This window comes from Jaculus jaculus, chromosome 6, assembly GCF_020740685.1.
Source record: "Jaculus jaculus isolate mJacJac1 chromosome 6, mJacJac1.mat.Y.cur, whole genome shotgun sequence".
NCBI lineage: Eukaryota > Metazoa > Chordata > Mammalia > Rodentia > Dipodidae > Jaculus > Jaculus jaculus.
The window spans coordinates 44,224,735-44,246,206 of NC_059107.1; the positions used below are offsets into that span (position 1 = coordinate 44,224,735).

Here is a 21,472-nt window from a genome sequence, read left to right on the forward strand (position 1 = left end):
TCAGGTGATTTCTGCCAGCAATGTGAACCTGAATTTAACAGTAAAGTTGGTACCAAGAGTGGTGTTGCTGCTAGATACCTGACTCTGTGGCTTCTGGCTTTTTGGAGCTGATTTTTCAAGAGGAATGTGGGAGGATTTGAAACCCTGGCTTAAGACATGCCTCGCACTGCTATAAGTATATCTTGATAAACTCTTCTGGTCAGAGTTGAAAGACTTGAATGCAGTTAAGAACTATGGACTGTGAGGTTTGGCTTGTGAGTGTGAGAAAGAACTTTGCTTGGACTGGGATAGAAGCAGTTTGTATGAGAGGCTTGCTGTTATGGCCATGTCCTGAGAACTTGTGCAGGGTTGCATTGCATAGAAATGGACTGATGTGAGCAGAGGTATATGGCACAGAAAAAAAAACAAATGAAATCTTTGGGCCCAAACTGATGCCTGTTCAGCTGCAATTGTTTGATAGATTACAGCTATTGAGATTGGGGCAGCTGAACTGCACTGAGACAACAGGAAGAATGCAGACTCTTTTTAAAGGGGCCCGAGTGTTCAAGCAATGTCCAGTTCTCCAAAGGCTGCTTTATTCCCCCCCCCCCCAGATTAACAAATTGGCACCCGACCAACCTGGTATTATGGAGCATAAAAATGCGGGAAAGAGGGCTGGAGAGATGGCTTAGCGGTTAAGCGCTTGCCTGTGAAGCCTAAGGACCCCGGTTCGAGGCTCGGTTCCCCAGGTCCCACGTTAGCCAGATGCACAAGGGGGCGCACGCGTCTGGAGTTCGTTTGCAGAGGCTGGAAGCCCTGGCGCGCCCATTCTCTCTCCCTCCCTCTACCTGTCTTTCTCTCTGTGTCTGTCGCTCTCAAATAAATAAATAAAAAATTTAAAAAAAAAAATGCGGGAAAGAGAAGGTCATTGAATTTGCAACAGTCTTGAGTTTGGAAACAGCCATGGGCAGTGTGAAGCAGGTTTGCAGGGTTGCCTGCATATATACCTGATGGAGCCGTGAGGATGTAGTGGGTTACAGTGGAGATGCCAGTGAGGGGGAGGGTAGTTAGGGTGATGGACCCCTGAAGGTAAAAAGCACAGGCTGACTTATCTTCTGCCTAGTTCCCTAGAGACACAGTCAGGTCCTCTCCTGGGAGGGAGGCCTTTCATAGGACTTAAACATTGTGACTGGTCAAGTTCTCTTCCTGAGACAGCCCCTAGTCCTAACCAACCAGCTGGCCCTTGGTTCACTTGGGACAAAAGACAGCCCACCACCCTAAGGTTATAATACCTTTGCAAGCCAAGGGCAGTGTCTCTCTATCTCTGATCACTTGGGAACTTCCAGCTGTGAGTTTCCCCTCAGCTTGGCCTGGCTGGCTCCACCCAGGCCCAGCCAGGAGGCCCCTAGCCCTTACACTCCACATGGGTTCCTTATCCCCTCCTACTCCCCACATGGCAAGAACTCCTTGAATTTCCTTTTCTCTCTTCTTTCCATGCTTTTTCCTCAGGCCCTCCATGTGGGATCTCTAGCCACATGCATGCCTTTCCTTGGCTTTACTTGCCTCAATAACTATCATTTAATAAATCCTTCTCAGTTTTCTTTTTTATTCAATTCTTTGACTAAAATTAGAAACAAACCTAGGGCTTGGGGTGCATGGACTTTCTTGGACCCTTAGCACCCCGTTATACCAGGCTGCTAAGGAGAGCTGCTGGCCCTGGATGAAGTTTTCTAGAACTGTGAGTAGCCTAGCTGGAGGTGTGGAATTACAATTCCAGAAACTTGTTGCTGGTTAGAATTAATTGGACTTGGAGACTTGTCACTGACTAAAGATGTTAAACCTGGAGCTCGAGTTTGATGTTTGTCCTGTTTTAAGTCTGTATTGGTTGAATATTTTTTTGCTATACCCAGTGGCATCTTTTGCAGTCTTTATTCTGTGCCATTGTTGTTTTTTTTTTTCTTTTTTGGTATTAAAATACCTTGGATGATGGGGATGTTTGAACATTATTAGGATTGATAAAAACTATGGGGACTTTTTAAAGTTGGACTGGATGCATTACATTTTACATCATGGGTATGGAAGTCAGGGGCAGAATGTGGTGGTTTGATTCAGGTGTCTCCTATAAATTCAGGTGTTCTGAGTGCTGGTTTCCCAGCTGATGGAGATTTGGGAATTAACACCTCTTGGAGGCAATATATTGTTGGGAATAGGGTTATGGGTGGGAGTTATAGCTAGTTTCCTCTTGCCAGTGTTTGGCACACTCTCCTGTTGCCCACCTGATATTGGCCTGGAGGTGATGTCCATCCTCTGCGCATGCCATCGTTTTCCCATGCTTCAAGTCTGTAATACAAAATAAACTTTTTTTTTTTTTTTTTTACACCTCACAAGCTGCTCTTGGTCTGGGGATTTCTGCCAGCAATGCAAACCTGACTGCAAAAGGATCATTCAGAACATATGAGTTTATGGGGGACACTTAATTTAAACCACTACATGTGGATACTGAGGAACTGGACTCAGGCCAGCAGTGTTTGCAAGTAAGTAGTCCTTTGAACTACTGAATCATTTCGCCAATCCCTTTTTTGTTGTTGTTGTTGTTTTGTTTCTCAAGATAGGGTTTTACTCTAGCCCAAGCTGACCTGGAATTTACTATGTAGTATCTGGCCACCTAAGTGCTGGGATTAGAAGTGTGCCCCACCATGCCCAGCTGGTTTAAAAACTCCAGATGCATGTGCCACCATGTCCTCAGGCTTTACAGTCAAGCACCTTAACCATTAAGCCATTCCCCCCCACACTTTTTTTGGCTTTTCCAGGTAGGGTCTCAATCTAGTACAGGCTGACCTGGAATTCAGGATGTAGTCTCAGGGTGGCCTTGAACACATGGCAATCCTCCTACCTCTGCCCCCCAAGTGCTGGGATTAAAGGTATGCGCCACCACGCCCAGATCAAATCCTGATATTAAAAAAAAAATTTATTATTTACTAGCAAGGAGAGAAGAGATATAGAGAGAAAATGAGAGATGAGAATGGACACACCAAGGACTCTAGCCACTGCAAACCAACTCCAGATGTGTGCACCACTCTGTGCATTTGATTTTACATGGATGGTGGGCAATCAAATGGGTCATCAAGTTTTGTAAACAAGTGCCTTTAATGGCTAGGCCATCTCTAATAAGTGGCTTTTGGGCCTGTGTGTGTTCTTTTAATGCTTCAGCTGTGTTTTATGGGCATCACACCCTATTTAGGTAACAAATTAGCCTGCCAATTTGTGCATATGTGTGGCAAAACAATGCACCTTTATCTGCTCCCCTCAGCATGGTGGTTACAGGCATGTGGAACCATGCGTGGCCTTTTCTTCTTGGCGTGGAGGAAGATGCTGGGAATTGGGCTTAGGTTTTTCATGTTTGCACAGCCAGTGTTATAGTTGAGCCATCTCTCAAGCCCACCTGCCACGGTTTTTGAGGGTTCAGACAGTCTAAGGATTAGAGAAAATGTGTTCCTTATCCATTTCAATGGCTGTGCCTGCAAGCTTGTGCTAGTATTCAAAGACTCCATTCCACACACAGGATCTTGTGCTTAGGAAATCCTAAGCCCCGACCTCTCCCAGTGTGGAGACTGAAGTTCAACCCTCCCACGTGAGGCACGTTCTCTAGCGCTGGCATACATCCCAGGCCTCACTGAGAAGATACTTCAGGAGGAAGCGCAAGTGCCTCACCGAGAACAGGAAGGAAGGAGAGTCCTCCATACAGAGGGCTGCCACCTGGAAACACGTGTGCTGGGCTTCTCCACTCACGTAAGTTGTATTTAAGCTCACTCACACACATCTTGTAGTTTTTAATGTATGACTTACATTTTTCATTAAATGTGTTCCTAGGAATTTGATAGTTGTCGGCTGCTATTTAGTATTTTTAAATTGTCTCTTAGAATTCCATTTTTGCATAGTTGTTTTTCAAAACCATACTTTATCTAGTATACTCAATTTTACCAAAAGTACTTTCTGAATCTGAATCTAATGAAAAAAGTTTTTCTCCTAGATTCTGTTAATATGGTATAATATTTGGATTTGATTTAAAATGCAAGACCTAGGGCTAGAGAGCTGGCTAAGTGGTTAAAGGTACTTGCTTGCAAGACCTGACAGCCTGGGTTCAAGTCCCTAGTACCCATGTAAAGCCAGATGCAGAGTGGAGCATTCATCTGCTTGCAAATTAAAAAATTGTTTTTAAAATTAAAATAAAAGCCCAGTCTTACATTCCTGGGATAAACCTCCACATGATCTTGTTTTATTATCTTTAAAAAAACCATTTATTTGCAAGGAGAGAGAAAAGACAGATGAACATGGCCATTTTAGGGCCTTTTGTACTGCAAACAAACTGCAGACACACGTGCCACTTCGTGCATCTGGCTTCACATGGGCACTAGGAAACTGAACCCAGGATGGCAGGATTTGGTAGTAAACGCCTTTAACTGCGGAGTCATCTCCCTAGCTCTTGTTCTCTCTCTTTAAAGTTTTTAAAAATTTTATTTGCAAGTAGAGAGAGGTGAGAGAGAGAGAAAATGGGCACATCAGGGCCCCTAGCCACTGCAACCAAACTCTAGATGCATATACCACTTTCTGTATCTGGCTTTATGTGAGTATGGGGATACCCCAGGACATTAGGCTTTGCAGGCAAGTGCCTCAACAGATGAGCCATCTCTTCAGTCCTCAAATAAATAAATAAATAAAAATTAAGTTAAGAACTGGAGAGATGGGTCAGTGGTTAAATGCGCTTTCTATGCAAGTACGAAGATCTGAAAGGGGGGAGGGAGGGCATTACCATGGGATATTGTTTACAATCATGGAAGTTGTTAATATTAAAAAAAAATATCTGGAGGGGCCTCCAGAACCCTCATAAACAGCTGGATGTGGCCATATATGCCTGTAACTCTAGTCTCACAAAGGCAATCAGTTGGACTTGCTAAAAACAGCAAGCTTCTGAATCAGTAAAGAGACTCCAACTCACATAAGGATGAGTGAGAGAGCGGTAGAGTGGGACAATCAATGGTCTTCGATGGCCACTGCAGGCAAGCACATGGTGTGCCATAAAGGCAGATACAAATGTGTATTTCACACCACACACACAAAGGGGGAAAATGAGGGAATCATTATGGTATCTAGTCGTCCCCCCCAGGTAGGGTCTCACTCTAGTCCAGGCTGACCTAGAATTCACTATAGAGTCTCAAGATGGCCTTAAACTCATGGCGATCCTATCTCTGCTTCCAGAATGCTGAGATTAATGGCATGTACCACCATGCCTGGCCTTAGTATGTTTGTAAGTAATGTTCTTATACCAAGCTTTTAAACTTTAAGTTTGATATTTTGGCAAAAGACGATGAATCTGGAGAATGTCAATGAAAAGAAACAAAATATTATATGAATATTTTAATGCAAAATGCTTAACACTTAAAATTAGCAAAGCTCATTAAAGTTAAATTAAAATTTCATTTAACTACAGATGGTTAACCCCAAAGAATTGTACAGTAGTTGGCTTCTGCTCTGTGATGGCAGTCCTCTGTATTACATGAAGAACTGCATCATCGGCTGCCACTTCCTCCACTGCTCTTCTGCCCTAATAGGAAGGGAGGGTGCTAGGACAGACATAAGACAAAATAAAATCCAATTAAACCATGTCATATTCCTATTAAGTTATAAACCCATTTGACTAAGGCTGTCTAAACAAACAGCTGGGGAATAACTGAAGGTATTGTTCCAGAGCTGCTAAGAGGTTTTTGTTTTGACAGCTTGATAAAGATCTGCACTAAGTGAGAAGTCACAGTATAAGGATGCATGGTCTGTAAATAGTTCCGACATATACACACTTAGTGTCTGTAAACACTAAAAATATACATTAGCAGAGTACCCTCACAAGTCGGGTAGAGTTTAAAAAAGAAGATGAGGTAACATGAAATCTCAAAGTCCACAGGAATCCTGCCTGAAGAGTTTGAACAGCTGCCAATGATTCATTTCCAATGTGCAGGGAGGGATTAAAATTTGCCCAAATTAGATTCACTGGCTTTCAGCATAGCAACTGCATCTTTCACTGCATGGTAGATAACATTCTTCACCTAAAAGAACGGAAAGATGTTTTACCATGAAATTTAAAATCAATCTAAAACCAATTTTTATTATTTTCTCTCAAAACTTAAAAGGCAATACTCAATAAGTAATACTAATATGGGATAGGGTCGCAGGCTCCTGAAGACCAGTATTTCATATGCATTTAAAGGCCATGCTTCCATTAATTAGAGAACTTAAAAGCTCATTCTCAACTTTTTGTTAGTTTTGACATGATGCGGCCCTGGTGAATACAGATAGTATTTTCAGAATACATACTTATGAAATTTTCCAAACATGTCTGTATTAATTTTGACTACTGATTTAGTTTGAGTGATTTTATTCTGTGATCTTGCTATGAAGCTCAGGCTGGCTTCAAACCCACAATCCTGCTTCAGTCTCTTACTTACAGACATAGGAGCTAGGATCAAAGACATGGGCAACCACACCCAGCATGTATATCTCACTCCTGAAAGCCTTTTAAAATATCAATGCCAATATGTGTGTGTGTGTGTGTGTGTGTGTGTGTGTGTGTGTGTGTGTGTGTGTATCAATGTCTTGGGCTGGAGTCAGTCCTTGGCTCAGTTTGGCTCCCCAGCACGGACGTAAAAGCTGGGTGTAGCAGCGGATGTTTGTAATTCTAGCACAAAGGAGGCTGAGGCTTGATAACTAGTGTAGCTGGACAGTGAGCTTCAGATTCAGCAAGAGACTGTCTCAAAATGCAAGGTGGAGAGCCACTGAGAAAACATCTGATGTTGACATTTGGCCGCCATATGTGTCTCAAATGCATGTGCATATGCATGGAGAGAGAGAGAGAGAGAAACAAACACACCCTCTTTTTATCCCAAACATTCAGTTCACTCAGTTCTGCTCCACCTCAGGTGATGTGAACACTACACGAAGCACTGTGCTCAAGACTCCTGGCTGGTCGTATGGTGGCTAAGCCAGGGCTCAGAAGTGAGATCTACCTATTCATTCTCAGTATTAAACCTTTCAGTGCCTAAATACTATCACCAAGGAGAGGTTCCTCTAGGTTTGATCCTTCCTCACCTAAGTGGATAATAGAGCCAAATATAAAGGCAATTTTACCTGCAATTTATCTTCATGGTTGGTATGAGTCTGTGACAGATAACGAAATTCCTGAGTAAGCCAGAAGCAGTGTTTAACATGCTCTGGAGACACAAAGTCTTCAGCCACTTTGATACAGCTATATAAATTATGAACCTGAAAAACACCAATTCACACCTGTAACCTCAAAGCTCACAACAAAACTTTGGAAAACCAAAAAGAAAGCAGAAAAAAAGTAATAGTTCTTACCTGATGTGGAGCTCCTGCTGGGATAAACACCACATCCCCAAGAAACTGTACAATAGCCCAGCCTTGAACTCCATATTCTTGATGAAGGCGCTTTCTTAGTGACCGGTCCAAATACCAGCTCTGGTCATGAATAGGGTCATGGTCTGCAGGGTTTTCTTGGCCCTGCTCCTCTGATACCTACGATACATTCAAAACAGCATGTAACTCAGTGAGTTTCTTTTCCCCTCCAAAGTGTCAGCAGTTAGTAAATGTCAAGCCATCTTCAACATGTGTCCTCATTGGCAGAAAAAGAATAGTAACTCAAAGACACTAACTGATGAATCAACAGGAGAATAACAAGACCAATACGGCTAGCTTGCACTTACTGTCATCTCTTAGTCTCTGCATATTTCTGTAAATACATCTGGACAGTATTTTGTCCCAAACTTTTTTTTTCAAGGTAGGATCTCAGGTAGAGTAGCCCAGGCTGTCCTGGATCACTATGTAGTGTCAGGGTGGCCTCAAACACATGGTGATACTTCTACCTCTGCCTCCCAAGTGCTGGGATTTTAAAGGTGTGCACCACTATACCCGTCCCAAACTTTTGTTGTTGTTGTTTGTTTATGACAGAGAAAGAGACAGAGAGAGAGGGAGAATAGGTATGCCAGGGCCTCCAGCCACTGCAAACTAATTCCAGACGTGTGCACCCCCTTGTGCATCTGGCTAACGTGGGTCCTGGGGAATGGAGCCTTGAACCAGGATCCTTAGGCTCACAAGCAAGCAGGCAAAGCACTTATCTGCTAAGCCACCTCTCTGGCCCCATCCCAAACTTTTAAATACAAGTGCACTCATATACCTTAGGCACAAACTTCTTTGCAGATATCAAAGACCAGTACTAAGCAATCTGAGTTATGAAACAGTCCCAAAGATACTGCAGATTAAACTTGTTTATTTTGTACCCAGTGACTGGCAAAGTACATTTACCATGGTATTATCAAGGGAACAATATGGTGATTGGCAGGTGAAAGTCAAATCATCTTTAGCAAGAACTACCTTGATTTCTAACAAATGCATGTTAAAGCCTTACTTGGTGCTGGGCAATAAAAATGGGTTAAGAAAGTTAGTGTGTATTTGGTGGCTGAAAACAACAGATATTTATTCCTCCTCAGTTCTCTCTCTCTTTTTATTTTTATTTTTTTAGAGAGAGTCAAAGAGAGAAAGAAAGAGAGAATTGGCATGCCAGGGTCTCAGCCACTGCAATCAAATGTCAGATGCTTACACCACCCAGTGAGCATGTGCGACCTTGTGCTTGCCTCACCTTTGTGTGTCACACTTACGTGGGATCTGGAGAGTCGAACATGGGTCCTTGGGCTTCACAGAAAAGCACCTTAACTGTTAAGCCAGCTCTCCAGCCCCTCTCTCTCTTTTCATCTGCATGTGTATGTATGTGTGGTGTGTGTATGCATATGGAGTCCTGATACTTTGTGCCTCTCTTAATCACTTTCCTCCTTATTTTCCTGAGGTAAGGTCTCTGATCTGAACATAGAGCTCACTGATTCAGCTAGTCTGGCTAGCCAGGTAGCTGCCTCTCCACCCTGGGATTACAGGCCCAGCATTTACATGGGTACTGGGGACTGAACCCAGGCAAGCACTTTATACTGACAGCCGTCTCCCCAGCCCTCTGGGAGAACTTTCTATATAATATGGCCTTAGGATCTTCTAAGGAGTTAAAACGACACACCTAAATTATTTCTATTACCACGACATTGCTGGTAACTGTAAAAAGCTGTTGAAATAATTTTGTTCCCTATTGATTTTATTTTTCGCTCAGTAAACATTGATTTGTTTTTCCCTCAAAAAAAAAAAAAAGAGTTAAGAGCCTGGTATAGTGGTGGATGCCTTCAATCCCAGCCCTCAGGAGGCAGGGGTAGGAGATTTGTTTTGAGTTCGAGGCCACCCTGAGACTACATAGTGAATTCCAAGTCAGCCTGGGCTAGAGTGAGACCCTACCTTGAAAAACCAAAAGGACATTCCAGGAATGTTCCGAGTATTATTAGTCAAAGACTCCTGGAATGCAAGTTTAAAACGGAGCAGCCTCCATCTTACCAGTTGCTCAGGACTTCTACTGAACAGTATCCCCGATAGACAGTCTTATCAACTACAGGGAAAATCTAGAGTCTTCCAAACTCCTAGTGTTCCTTACTAATGACCACAAATAGAGGCTCCACTAAGTGGTAATAACTAAAGCAATAGGGACCCTAAAGTAATTCACTCAGAACACAGGCACCTGGGGGCAAGGGCTGATCCATGAACCCCTAAAGTGCTTATATTTTCAAGGCAATCAAAACTAAAAGATAAAGATGATTCAATGAACTAAGCTGAAAGCAAAGGACAGAAACCTGCACGAGCACTATAACTTAAAATACACAAAGACAAGGCCTCTTTTTAGAATGCTTGTTTCTTAGCAACCATGCTAGCCTACCAATCTGACATGACAGTAAGTCTGTGACATGTAGTCATTTATAGCACCACTCCTTCTTGGGCTTCACACATGCCATGGGGTAAGAGCACACCTTTTTAAGGAATTCTCTTATCTTTTCTGTGTCCTTAGCAGCATATATGTGCCAGAGGGCTCCAGGTTTCTCCTTTCCTTCAATAAATCGTTTTATTGTAAGCTCATCAGAATCTCCATCTTGGATGGTTCTGAGGACTTCTAAACAAGAGAAAAGCAAATTATCAATCACAGGCCTGAGCTCACATGGTAGGTCTCACTTTTATGCCCAAGACCTTACCTTCTTCTTGCTCGCACTGCCCTTTGGGAATTCCCACATAAACCATGACATTGGCTGCATCAGATACATCTAAGTGAAGATTTGTTGTTCCATATTTCCGATCTTCTGGAGTGATTAAGCCTACAAAAATAATAAAACTCCTTAAATGTACCAAACACAATAAAGGCTGCCCTTTGTCTTTAGTACTTCCTGAGAGACACTTGGTCTCAAAATTGTTCTCTAATAGTGCAAAAGTTAAAAAAAAAAAAAACCCACACTATTTCTTTTATCTATTATAACTCTGAAAGAATAACCTCTTATCAAACATTTAATTTCACAAATGGAAGAAAAATTAATTCTGAGAGTTCTGTTTCTGCAATAAAAAGCAGGTCCCTGACAGATTCTCTTGCTGACAACAATAAAAAATTCTGCATGGAATTGTGTGTATGTATGTATGTATGCATGCAGGCATGTATATGAACGAATCAAAATGTTGGCTAGATGAAAAGAAAAGGATACATGGACCAGGAACCAGAAAGTAGAAAACAACATTGGTGAAGCTGACTGCTGAAGCTAGGGCTTGCTGAAAGGCCATTTACTTAGCTAGGTTTGGCTTCATGACCAAGGAAGGCTCAGGAACAATACATCAGCCAAGGTCCACTCAAGAAGAAGAGATTATGAGAATATTCCTCTTATATACACATCAGCTGGGGACCTCAAATGGCTGTATTCACAGAAGAAGGAATGCTGTTCAATGGCACTACACGTACACTATGAAGTCTCCTACAGTGTTCTACGGGAGAAGTTTTACCTGGCTCAGTCACTTTAGTGGTTCATTTCTGACACCAGGACTCTGTATCTCCTACTGGGCAGCAGTCGGAAGCATGGGAAATGTAACCAAGAAGCAAGCAGAGGCCGTGCTCTGACCTGGCAGCCTCTGAAAAGGATCTGTACTGTTTGGAGGAGGGCTCGAGCTCTGGCTTGTCTGGGGCTGCCATGTAAGAGAGGCTACAGTTGAGGCAGTGGTGGCTTGAAACCTGAGTCCAGAGCCCATGAATCATGTTTCCATCTTGCTGGACTAGGAATATGTAGGTAAAGTATTAAGCATTTGCATAAAATCATGGGATATTAGAGATGTGTTTTAAAAATAGTAAAGGATGGGCTGGAGAGATAGCTTAGTGGTTAAGGCGTTTGCCTGCAAAGCCAAAGGACCTTGGCTTGATTCTCCAGAACCCACTTAAGCCAGATGCACAAGGTGGCACATGCATCTGGCATTGTTTGCAATGGCTGGAGGCCCTGGTATGCCCATTCTCTCTCTGCCTCTTTCTCTCTCAAATAAATATATTTCCATAAAAAGTTTAAGAAAAAAAATGGGTGTGGTGGTACATACTTTTAATCCTAGCACTTGGGAGGCAGAGATAGGAGGATTGCTGAGTTCACGGCCACCCTGTGACAACACAGTGAATTCCAGGTCAGCTTAAGCCAGAGTGAGACCCTACCTCAAAAGCCCCCCCAAAAAAGAAAAAAAAAATTTTAAGGAAAAAAAAAAAACACAAAACAGGTAACATTCCAGAAGTAAGATGAACAAAACAGTTACATATAATCACATGAAAGAATATAAAAAAGCCTCATTCTATTCATACAATAAAATTGTAAATACAAGGGGATGATGAATACAAACTTCAGGACAATGGTTAAGATGGGGAGGAATTTAGAAGACAGAGCTTGCCATGGCAGAGGTCTGTGTCCAGTGCAACATTAAATTAAATGAAGAGTTGCACAAAGTAAAGATGAGTTAGCTCCTACACAGTCCCAACTTCATGTCCACCCTCTCTGTCAATCATGGGTTTATTGTACACGGACGCAACCAGACTCTAAACTAAGGGAACCTGATCTCAGATGGGCAGATAGAACCAAGATTATATATTTAATTTAAACACATATATTTAATTTACAAAAAAAAAAAAAAAAAGCCACAAAGTGGCCAGAGAAGTCTTTCACAGGGAAATACTGCCACCTATCTGTCTAGGAATGCACAATGATCTATTGCCAAAATATTTAAACCAAGAGGACAATCTATCACGAAAAATTTTCAGATATCCACTTTCTACCTTTTACAGCTTCATTTGTATATAGCACACTCATTATGTAACATTAGTGGGAAAATGCTTCCACATACATAGTATCAGTGAAAGCCCCAATCAGAAAAAGTATACCCAAGATCCTCACCATCCAGATGCTTTGCAGGATATAGGGGGAGGGGGCAAGAATCCCAGTCAAGGAACATTCTACAGACTCACCACACTGTATACACTGAGACCCAAGAAGGTACCAGGCAAGCAGATTTACACCCTCTCCCCCATACCATTTCCCCTCTGTTCTTGGCTTTAGGCTACTAACTTCTTGCATTCAGCATAGTATCTTCAACTCTCCTTTTTGTAGCATATATTAGTACTTCTTTATTAAAGTTCTTCCCTCCCCCTCCAAGGTAGAGTCTCATTCTAGCCTAGGCCAACCTAGAATTCACTTTGTAGTTTCAGGGTGGTTTCCAACTCTTGGTGATCCTTTTATTTCTGCCTCCCAAATGCTGGGATTAAAGGCATGCGCCACCACAGCCAGCTGTTTTTTTGTTTTTGTTTTTGTTTTTTTGAGGTAGGGTCTCACTCTGGCCCAGGCTGACCTGGAATTAACTATGTAGTCTCAGGGTGGCCTTGAACTCACGGAGAACCTCCTACCTCTGCCTCCTGAGTGCTGGGGTTAAAGGCGTGAGCCACCATGCCCGGCCCTTAAAGGTATTTTTGAGGCAAGGTCTTACTCTATCCCAGTATGATCTGGAAGTCACTCTGTAGTCCAGGCTGACCATCAAACTCAGGTAGATCCTCATACCTCAGCCTCCCAAGTGCTGAGATCAAAGGCATGAGCCACCATGCTCAGCTTCAAAATAATCAACTTTAATCTACTCCTTATGACTCTATATCAAAACTGGTAGGAACACAGAAACCTATTATTTTTTTGGGGGGTAGGGTTCAAGGTAGGGTCTCACTCCAGCTCAGGCTGACCTAGATAGAATTCACTGCATTCTCAGGGTAGCCTCGAACTCACAGTAATCCTCCTATCTCTCTCTGCTTCCAGAGTGCTGGGATTAAAGGCGTGAGACACCACGCCCTGCAGAAACCTGTTCTTTATCCCAAGCAAGCATCCTTGTTGGACAGTTTATCAAGTCACGTTCAAACAAGAAAAATGAAAGATCATGGAAGTTGTCAATTAAAAAGAAATGAAAAAACAAATTTCTATTTACTAATAGAACACTGCTAGCCAATCTTTGGTTTTTCAATGTATCCTCTTGCTTTTAGCCCAGGCTGACCTAGAATTCACTATGCAGTCTCAGGATGGCCTCAAACTCACAGCGATCCTCCTACCTCTGCCTCCTGGGATTACAGGTGTGCACGACTACGCCTGGGTTGTTTTCTCTTATTTGTGGCTCCACCTCTGCCCCTCTTGAGGCAGTCACTAGTCTACTGAAATGAAGTTGGGCCCTGTGGTACACACCTTTAATCCCAGCATTCAAGAGGCTGAGGTAGAATATCAGGTCAAGGTAGCTGGGGACTAGAATGACTCCCAGGTCAACTTGGGTTAAAGTGAAAAGGACAGACCAACATTGAAGAGATTAAGGCAACATAAAGATTCTGCAATAAAAATCAGACAAAACAGAAAAACACAGAACTGCCTATGCTCTATAGATACAGCTACAAAAAGGAAATGTACAACATACGAGCGCATAACCAAGGCTTAAGAGGAAATGTTCATGCACGAAGCTGTTGATGTGGAAGGGTTAGCTGTTTCCCGTCTCTCCCTCTCCTCCAGCCAGTTTCCAAAACACCCTGATGTTTTATTTCCATCATAACTGGTTACTCAGCCACTTGCTTCTTACCGTAAGCATTGTACATCTTGGGACCCAGATCTGGCCGAACAAAGTAGTTTGGCAGTCTAGAGGCCAAGTTCAGTTTGCCATCTCGCCTCGTGTACTCGGGCAATGGAATGTTGGCCATGAGATCATCAAATCTAGGATGAGAGCCAAGAATTTGCAAAAATAAGCTTGCCTTTCCATTTATTATTGTATAACTTTGTTGTTTTCACATCAGAAGAATTAATATATCTGTGATTATGAAGATGGAGGGAGCTATTCTTAATATTTAAGATCAGAATTACAGTAGTTTATGACCAAATAGGCCTTCTTTCCTATGCCACATACACGTGTTCAAATGATCTGGAAAATATCAGACCAAAGACCTGAGAAGTAACTTCCTGGTAAGATCTCACACCCAAGAGTGCTACATTACTTGTTAGATACAAGGCTCCTTTTGAGGTTACAAACTCAACTCGGAGAAATGGACATATTAATTCAGATGTCTCACTGGCTAATACTGAGCCCCAATACATCTGTTTTCAACTGCCAGCAAACCAGCCAAGTTTAAGGTGGCCTTTTCTCTGGCAGAGCACTTTCAGAGTATGTGTGACTTTTCATTAGTCAGCCAAGATCTAAGGTCATCGGCATATTCATCTTCTTTAAAGATATTTGTCTAAAGGTCACAGAATACGAGAAAAAAAAAAAAAATCAGTATCTGGAAAACCATGACACTGTCATATTTTCCTAAATCTTCCCATTACCTTTTAAAAAAAGTTATCTCAGTAAGTCCCTGGCAGACACATCTCTTTCTACCCTTGTAATCTTACCTAGAGGGCATCATATCTCTAAAATCTTCTCCTGGTGGCCAGTCCTTAAGTTTCAATACCATTGGTTCTTTTTCATTTTTTAAACGATCTGGAAAGTAAATCAGAATATGAGTTTTTGTTTGTTTTCAAGGTAGGGTCTCACTCTAGCTCAGGTTGACCTGGAATTTACTACGTAGTCTCAGGCTGGCCTTGAACTGGATCCTCCTACCTCTGCCTTCCACATGCTAGGACTAAAGGCATTGACCAACCAAGCCCAGCTAAATGAGGTATTTTATAACTCAGAAATACATGAAAAAGTTAGCAGTTTTTGCTTTAATGCCTTTAATCCCAGCACTTGGGAGGCAGAGGTAGGAGGATTGCCGTGAGTTCAAGGCCACTCTGAGACTGCATAGTGAATTCCAGGTAAGCCTGGGGTAGAGTGAAAACCTACCTTGGGAAAATAAATAAATAAATACAAGCAAAATGTATTATTGGAAAAATGTTCATAACCACCCATTTAACATACAGATACTATTATTATTATTACTATTATTATTATTTGTTTTTTCCAGGTAGGTTTCACTCTGGCTCAGGCTGACCTGGAATTCACTATGTAGTCTCAGGGTGGCCTCGAACTCACCGCGATCCTCTTACCTCTGCCTCCCGAGTGCTGGGATTAAAGGCATGCGCCACCATGCCTGGCACAAATATTATAATTTAGTGTACTAGGTTTCTGTCTCTGTAAACACTTATTAGACTGTCCCTTGCAATGCAAGCAGTCCTTGGGCCCTAACATAGCTGGTGCTTGGGTGCTCTCACCTCAGACCTTCTGTTGCTTTTGCACGGTGTTCTGAGAATACCTAGTAGCCCCCTGACTACTCAGAGCATCAGGCTTCACCAACCATAGGGGCTTACAACCAGTTTTGGGAGAAAAAAAAAAAGAACCAAAAAAGTGACATGTTTCTCTCGAAAAGATACAGAAACTACCTCATAGTCTGTCCAAGAATACCAAGGACCAGCAGGACCCATTTTTTTCCTCCCTGAGCTTCTGGATGATACAAATCAGGCTTACTTAGAACTACTTTCTGGTATCAGAACTAGTATGAGTTTAAGTTAATGCCCTGGAGAAAGAAAGGGTATCACTCCAGCTCGAACTCACAGCAATCCTATTAACTCTGTTGGGATCAAAGGCTTGGGCCACCACACCCAGCTTAGGAGATCATTTTATACTCCCAAACCCTTAGGTTCCTCTGTTTCTATGTCCCCTTCCCTCCACCTTTAACTCCTTTAAAAGGTCTTCATACATACTAGGAACATCTTCAAATCCATCCCAGAAGTCTCCTACTGTGGCTCCTGTGATGATTTCATTGGTCCTGCAATTAACCAGGTCCACTTCCTGCTCACCAAACTCTTTCCTGAAGGATTCAGGTTTCCAAAGTTCAGTGTTCAATTTATGATGTACTCCTGACACCATCACTGGCTAAAAAAGGAAAGGAGATTTATAGTCTGACCTCCTTCAGCTCTGTCCGCAGGCCATAGGCAGTCCCTCTTCAAGTAGGTGCTGGCTGGCTTCTATATGTCTGGTCCCCAGTCTCAGCTGATGAAGTGACACTTAGTTCCCTGAGCCTCTGGAGTAGTTATATTCTCACCTTTCATCTGCACATGCTCTGCTCTCAAACTAAATTGGTTAGCTGCCAGAAGAAAGAGCCACTTGCTGATCTGGATCCCACTACTATGCATAGAATATCAATGTCCTTCAAGGTGTAGGGCCAGGCAGGGGACATGAAAGTGAAACAAAAGACTAACAGGAATTTCCTCTCATAAAACAAAGGCCCTGGGGCTAGGGAGATGGCTCAGTGGGTAAGATGTTCTTTGTGTAAGCATGAGGACTGGAGTTCAGATCCCTAGTACACATGTAAGATGCTGGCTGGGGCTACATGCACCTACAAGCCCAGTGCTGGGGATGGTCGTGGGTAGAGATGGAAGGCTCCATAGGGCTTGCTAGTGAATGACTGAGGAAAACACCTCTGGCCCCAACATGTACACATCAGCACAGAAGGTCATCCTGACACATAGGAACATGCATTACGCATCTATGCCCAACACACACACACACATAAAAGGAAAAAAAAATAGCACTGCCTCCAGCCCACCTTTGCCAGAAAGCCATGCAGACGGAAGTTTCCAAGTCTTAGTTATACAAAACAAACCAAGAACCCTGAGCTTTAGGCTGTTGTTTTTAAATTTTTATTTTAATTGAGAGAGGGAATGAATATGAGTGCACCAGGGCCTTTAGCCGCTGCAAATAAACTCCAGATGTATGCATCAACTTCTGTATCTGGCTTACGTGGGTCCAGGGGAATAGAAACTGGCTCCTTTCAATTCATAGGCAAACACCTTTTCTGCTAAGCCATCTCTCCAGCCCAACTTATTTTTTTGATGTAAAAAATTTATACATGCCATTATATAATTCAAACAAAACCTGCTGAAGCCTGCCATCTTGCACAACCTCTCCTTGTAAGATTAAATAAAATAAGCAAATTTCCTTAGTTATTACGCAAGATTCTTAAGGGCCTCCCAGGCCATGCATCTTCTATGCATCACCAACTGAAAATCCCACCCTTTAAAGCAAGAACCTGTGGGACAACATGCCAATTCCAAGAGGATACTATATCCCTGCGGCCCATGCAGAACTGTCTTCAGCATAGGTTTTATTCCATGGAAGAGGGATGCATGAGAGTTACTGTATTTTATCTTATTCTCCCAGCTCATCTGCTTCTTATCACATTCCCACCTTCCCTGTGAAGTTTTTAACTACACAGTATCACTAAAGCCTGTCTTTCATCAAAAACCCAAGGAATGGGGCTGGAGAGTTAACTCAGTGGTTAAATGATGCTTGCTTGCAAAGCCTGATGGACCTGGGTTTGATTCTTCAGTACACACATAAAGCCAGATGCACAAAGTGGTGCATGCATCTGGAGTTCATCTGCAGTGGCAAGAGGCTCTGGTGTGTCCATTCTCTCTCATAAAAATTTGATTCCCCAACTCCCACCCCATAAGGGAATGGCTGGCTGAAAGCATTCAAAAACTGACTGGGAAAGACAGCTCAGGAAAGTTGGACATGAGTAAGACAGCCACATCCTGCTCTAATTATATCTACTTTAAACAAGCATAAAAACAAAGTATCAAAAATACCACTGGGGCAGGGAGGGGCAGATCTAAGATGGGGTCAAAGGAAGAGAGACTCAGGATTCGAATTGGATCTGAGGTCCATATTTACCTGGCCTTGTTTCCAGCATTCCCTAAACACATTCCAGTTGCTCTTGTTGTTAGGATCTTGCAAGCACAGCAAGCGATTATCACACAGCCAGTAATGCGGAGTGTCAAAGCCCAGAATGCTGGGCTTGATCGTCAGTCCTTGAGGCTTCTTAGGTAACTCAGAGGAAGTCTTGTTTTGCACCAAAGAGGCAAAGATGTCATCAAGGATTTTGGGTGTGTTTTTGAGCCCATTTTCTGTCTGTATTTGAGAAAATACACAAGTCTTAAACCTACCTACTCTTATAATGGTGAGTACACACTACATATCCAGAGAAGAGCTCATGCCAGAACCCCAGACAATGAAGCAAAGCTCCTACTCACACTTGGCTACAGGAAAAGTAGGAACAGAAGAAGGCAGCCTAGCACATTCCTATACACCTGTGAAATCACCTGCCAAGAAGCTCCTTCCCTGCTAAGGTACGCAAGTCTGTGCCTCATCTCCTCCTTCCTACTGTCCACTCGACACCTGGACCCTTTCTGTTCTGCCTCGGCTCCACTTCATAATGTGAGTGCAAACAATAAAACACGCACATACCTTTCCTGTAGAAGAGTTCAGAAGATTTCGGAGGAAACCAGAATTGTTGCTAACAGGTGTCAAAATTGTGCTGTTGAAGGTGTGGAGGACTGTGGTGGATTTGCTCAGAGGGGGAAGAGGTGGAAGGCATTTTATTTCATTCTTTAAAATTGGCATTGTTGGCTGTTTTTCTAAAACAAAACCACAAACACTCAGATTGAAGAGCATTCTCAAGGCAACTCCCTTGCTAGTCTCTGATTAATGAGTGACTTTTAGAATTTTGCTTTCTTCTTATAGGACCCCAAACCCCCAAGGGAATAAACACTAATGGCTACTATTTAGTTGATAAGGGTTCAACTGATGGTAAAGTAATATACAATATCCAAGTGAAACTATGATAAAAGCTATTTTTAAAAATATTTATTTATTTGAGAGAAAGAGAAAGAAGCAGAGAAAAAGAGAATGGGCACGCCAGGGCCTCCATCCACTGCAAAGGTACTCCAGATGCATGTGCCCCCTTGTGAATCTAGCTTAAATGGGTCCTGGGGAATCAAACCAGGGGCCTTAGGTTTCACAGGCAAATGCCTTAACTGCTAAGCCATTTCCCCAGCCCAATAAAGGCTATTTTTAAAATTTGTGTCTTCTATGTTTGTCCTTGTAAACAAACTCACTTTTATAAATTAACCTTGTATTTAGCAACTTTGAAAGATTAAGCTTATAAATGCAGATTCTTTTAAATTTTTCACATGTATGATCTGTAAATACTAACTCTATTCTTTGTCTTCCTTAACCTTTTTTCCCTCTTTTGGCCTTATTGCACTGGCCCGGACTCTCACAAGGCTTAAAAGCAGTGATGGCCAGGATCTTCTACTTCATTACTTAGCACAGAGGGAAACTCTTAAAGACAGTTTTAGGGGGTGGGAAGATGGCTCAGCAGCTAAAGGCACTTGCCTGAAAAGCCTGCTGTGCATATGCATGAGCACATACATACACACAAATGAGTAAATTAAAATTGAGATCAGAAGCTGGGGATCAGACCAGATCAAAGTTTGGCCTTGTTTCAAAACAACAAAATATATTGCTTATCATGTCTGCTGTCACCTTTGGAGAAACTTTTAAAGACATTTCCTTCTAATTTCAAAATTTTAATGATGACAGATATTAAACTTTACACATTGTGTTTCTACATTTTATTAGATGACTTTTCTCTTAAACTTTTAATCTTTGTTTTGTTTTCAAGGTATGGTCTCACTCTAGCTCCAGGCTGACCTCATCAAACTCACAGTGATCCTACCTCAGCCTATAAGTGCTGGGATTAAAGGTGTGTGCTACCACGCCTGGCTTAAGCTTTTTAAAATTTTATTTTGCTTACTTATTTTCAAGGATGAGGGAGAGAGAATGGATGAATGAAAGAATATGGGTGCACCAGTCCCTCCAGCCACTGTAAACAAAGTCTAGATACACGTGCCACTTTGTGCATTTGGCCTTACATGAGTACTGGGGAACAGAACCCTGGTCGTCAGGCTTTGCAGGTAAGTGCCTTAACTGCTGAGCCATCTCTCCAGCCCCTCTCTTATGCTTTTAGATGTTTGACTACATTTCTGGAAAAACTCTTGCTTGGTTATACATAGACCCTTTATTCACAGTATCAAACCTGAGTTATTAAATTTAGTTTAGAATTATTTGCATGAAAAGGAACCTGTGATTTTTTTTATCCTGTAAGAAAGCAAAGTTATCTAAACTCTAAATCTAACGCTGCTTGATTTCAAAATCTAGTTTTTTGTTATCATTGTGAAGCATCCTGAGAGTGTCAGTGCATTCCAACTGAAACAAACAGGAGTGATATCTAAGGTAAAACAGAAAGTGAAAAACCACTTGTAAAAATCATAACTGCCCCACCATTCTGCACCTAGAGTTCTATGAGCAGCAAAACTTCCCTTTGATGCTGCATTCAAATCCATGTTCATTGGTGGAAGGCTCCAAGATGATTGCAGGCAACGCTTTCTTACCTCCTTTCATGGCAACTAAGGGTGCCAAGTCTGTGAATGGGGGTACCTGGGAATAAACAGGAGGGTGAAAAGCAATCACCTTTGTTTTCTTTATTGACATTCCCGCTGGTCAGGTCAGCCAGCCAGTTTAAGGGTGACGTGCTAGCTGGACATGCCAGCTTCACACTGCTGGCTGGCTTGGATGCTGCTTCTCCACCCACAGCCGTGGGCTCCAGCACTGTCGGACTCTGCTGCAGCATGGGCCCAAGAGTCGGTTTTTCTCCAGCTAAGGATGTCTATATAAAGTGTAAAAGGGAAATAAGCATAAGCTTCATAACATATCCTTTTCTTACCTTGTCTCCCAAGAGCCTACTAGTAAGAGGAAAATAAGTGAAACAAATCTACCCACTGAAAAGCCTGCATTCCACCACACCATAAATCAGTAACTCTTTGGGCGTGACATAAGACACATCTCTCATCTTTAGCTTCTAAGTCTCACAGTGAAGGTGCAGGACATGGTGAGTTAAATGCACCTGCTTACCACCCAGTATTCATGTCACCACGCACCATGCGACTTTAAAATGACTGAGAACAGGTACGCAGAGGAACATGGTTACTAGGTAAATAAATGAGGTGAGTAGGAAAGGAAAAGTTGGGCTTCAGAAGGAAACTGGACATCAAGGGGCAATGCCGTCTGATTAAGCTTTAAATTAAGATGAGCTCTTAAAAGAACTCCAGTATAAATTAAAGAGCATGCTGCTTCTGTGACTTACTGATAAGCTTACGCAAATGAGAAGATAGAGAAG

General features: G+C 42.4%; 1 protein-coding gene across 4 annotated transcripts in view; it reads right to left on the reverse strand.

Annotated features, from left to right (window-relative positions):
• Positions 1–5,379: 5,379 nt before the first annotated feature.
• Kdm3a (lysine demethylase 3A) overlaps positions 5,380–21,472 on the reverse strand; it is a 64,570-nt gene continuing 48,477 nt past the window's right edge. For 3 of the 4 annotated variants that reach the window (XM_045152669.1, XM_045152666.1, XM_045152667.1), the window contains exons 16-26: positions 20,767–20,962; positions 18,700–18,869; positions 18,127–18,363; positions 16,155–16,326; positions 14,868–14,955; positions 14,065–14,195; positions 10,155–10,274; positions 9,936–10,075; positions 7,384–7,560; positions 7,156–7,290; positions 5,380–6,077 (exon numbers count right to left, since the gene is read on the reverse strand). In XM_045152669.1, coding sequence (XP_045008604.1) covers positions 5,997–6,077; positions 7,156–7,290; positions 7,384–7,560; positions 9,936–10,075; positions 10,155–10,274; positions 14,065–14,195; positions 14,868–14,955; positions 16,155–16,326; positions 18,127–18,363; positions 18,700–18,869; positions 20,767–20,962 — 1,647 coding nt within the window. In that variant the 3' untranslated portion in view covers positions 5,380–5,996. The remainder of the gene's footprint in view (positions 6,078–7,155; positions 7,291–7,383; positions 7,561–9,935; positions 10,076–10,154; positions 10,275–14,064; positions 14,196–14,867; positions 14,956–16,154; positions 16,327–18,126; positions 18,364–18,699; positions 18,870–20,766; positions 20,963–21,472) is intronic. The other variant, XM_045152668.1, reaches the window with a different exon arrangement.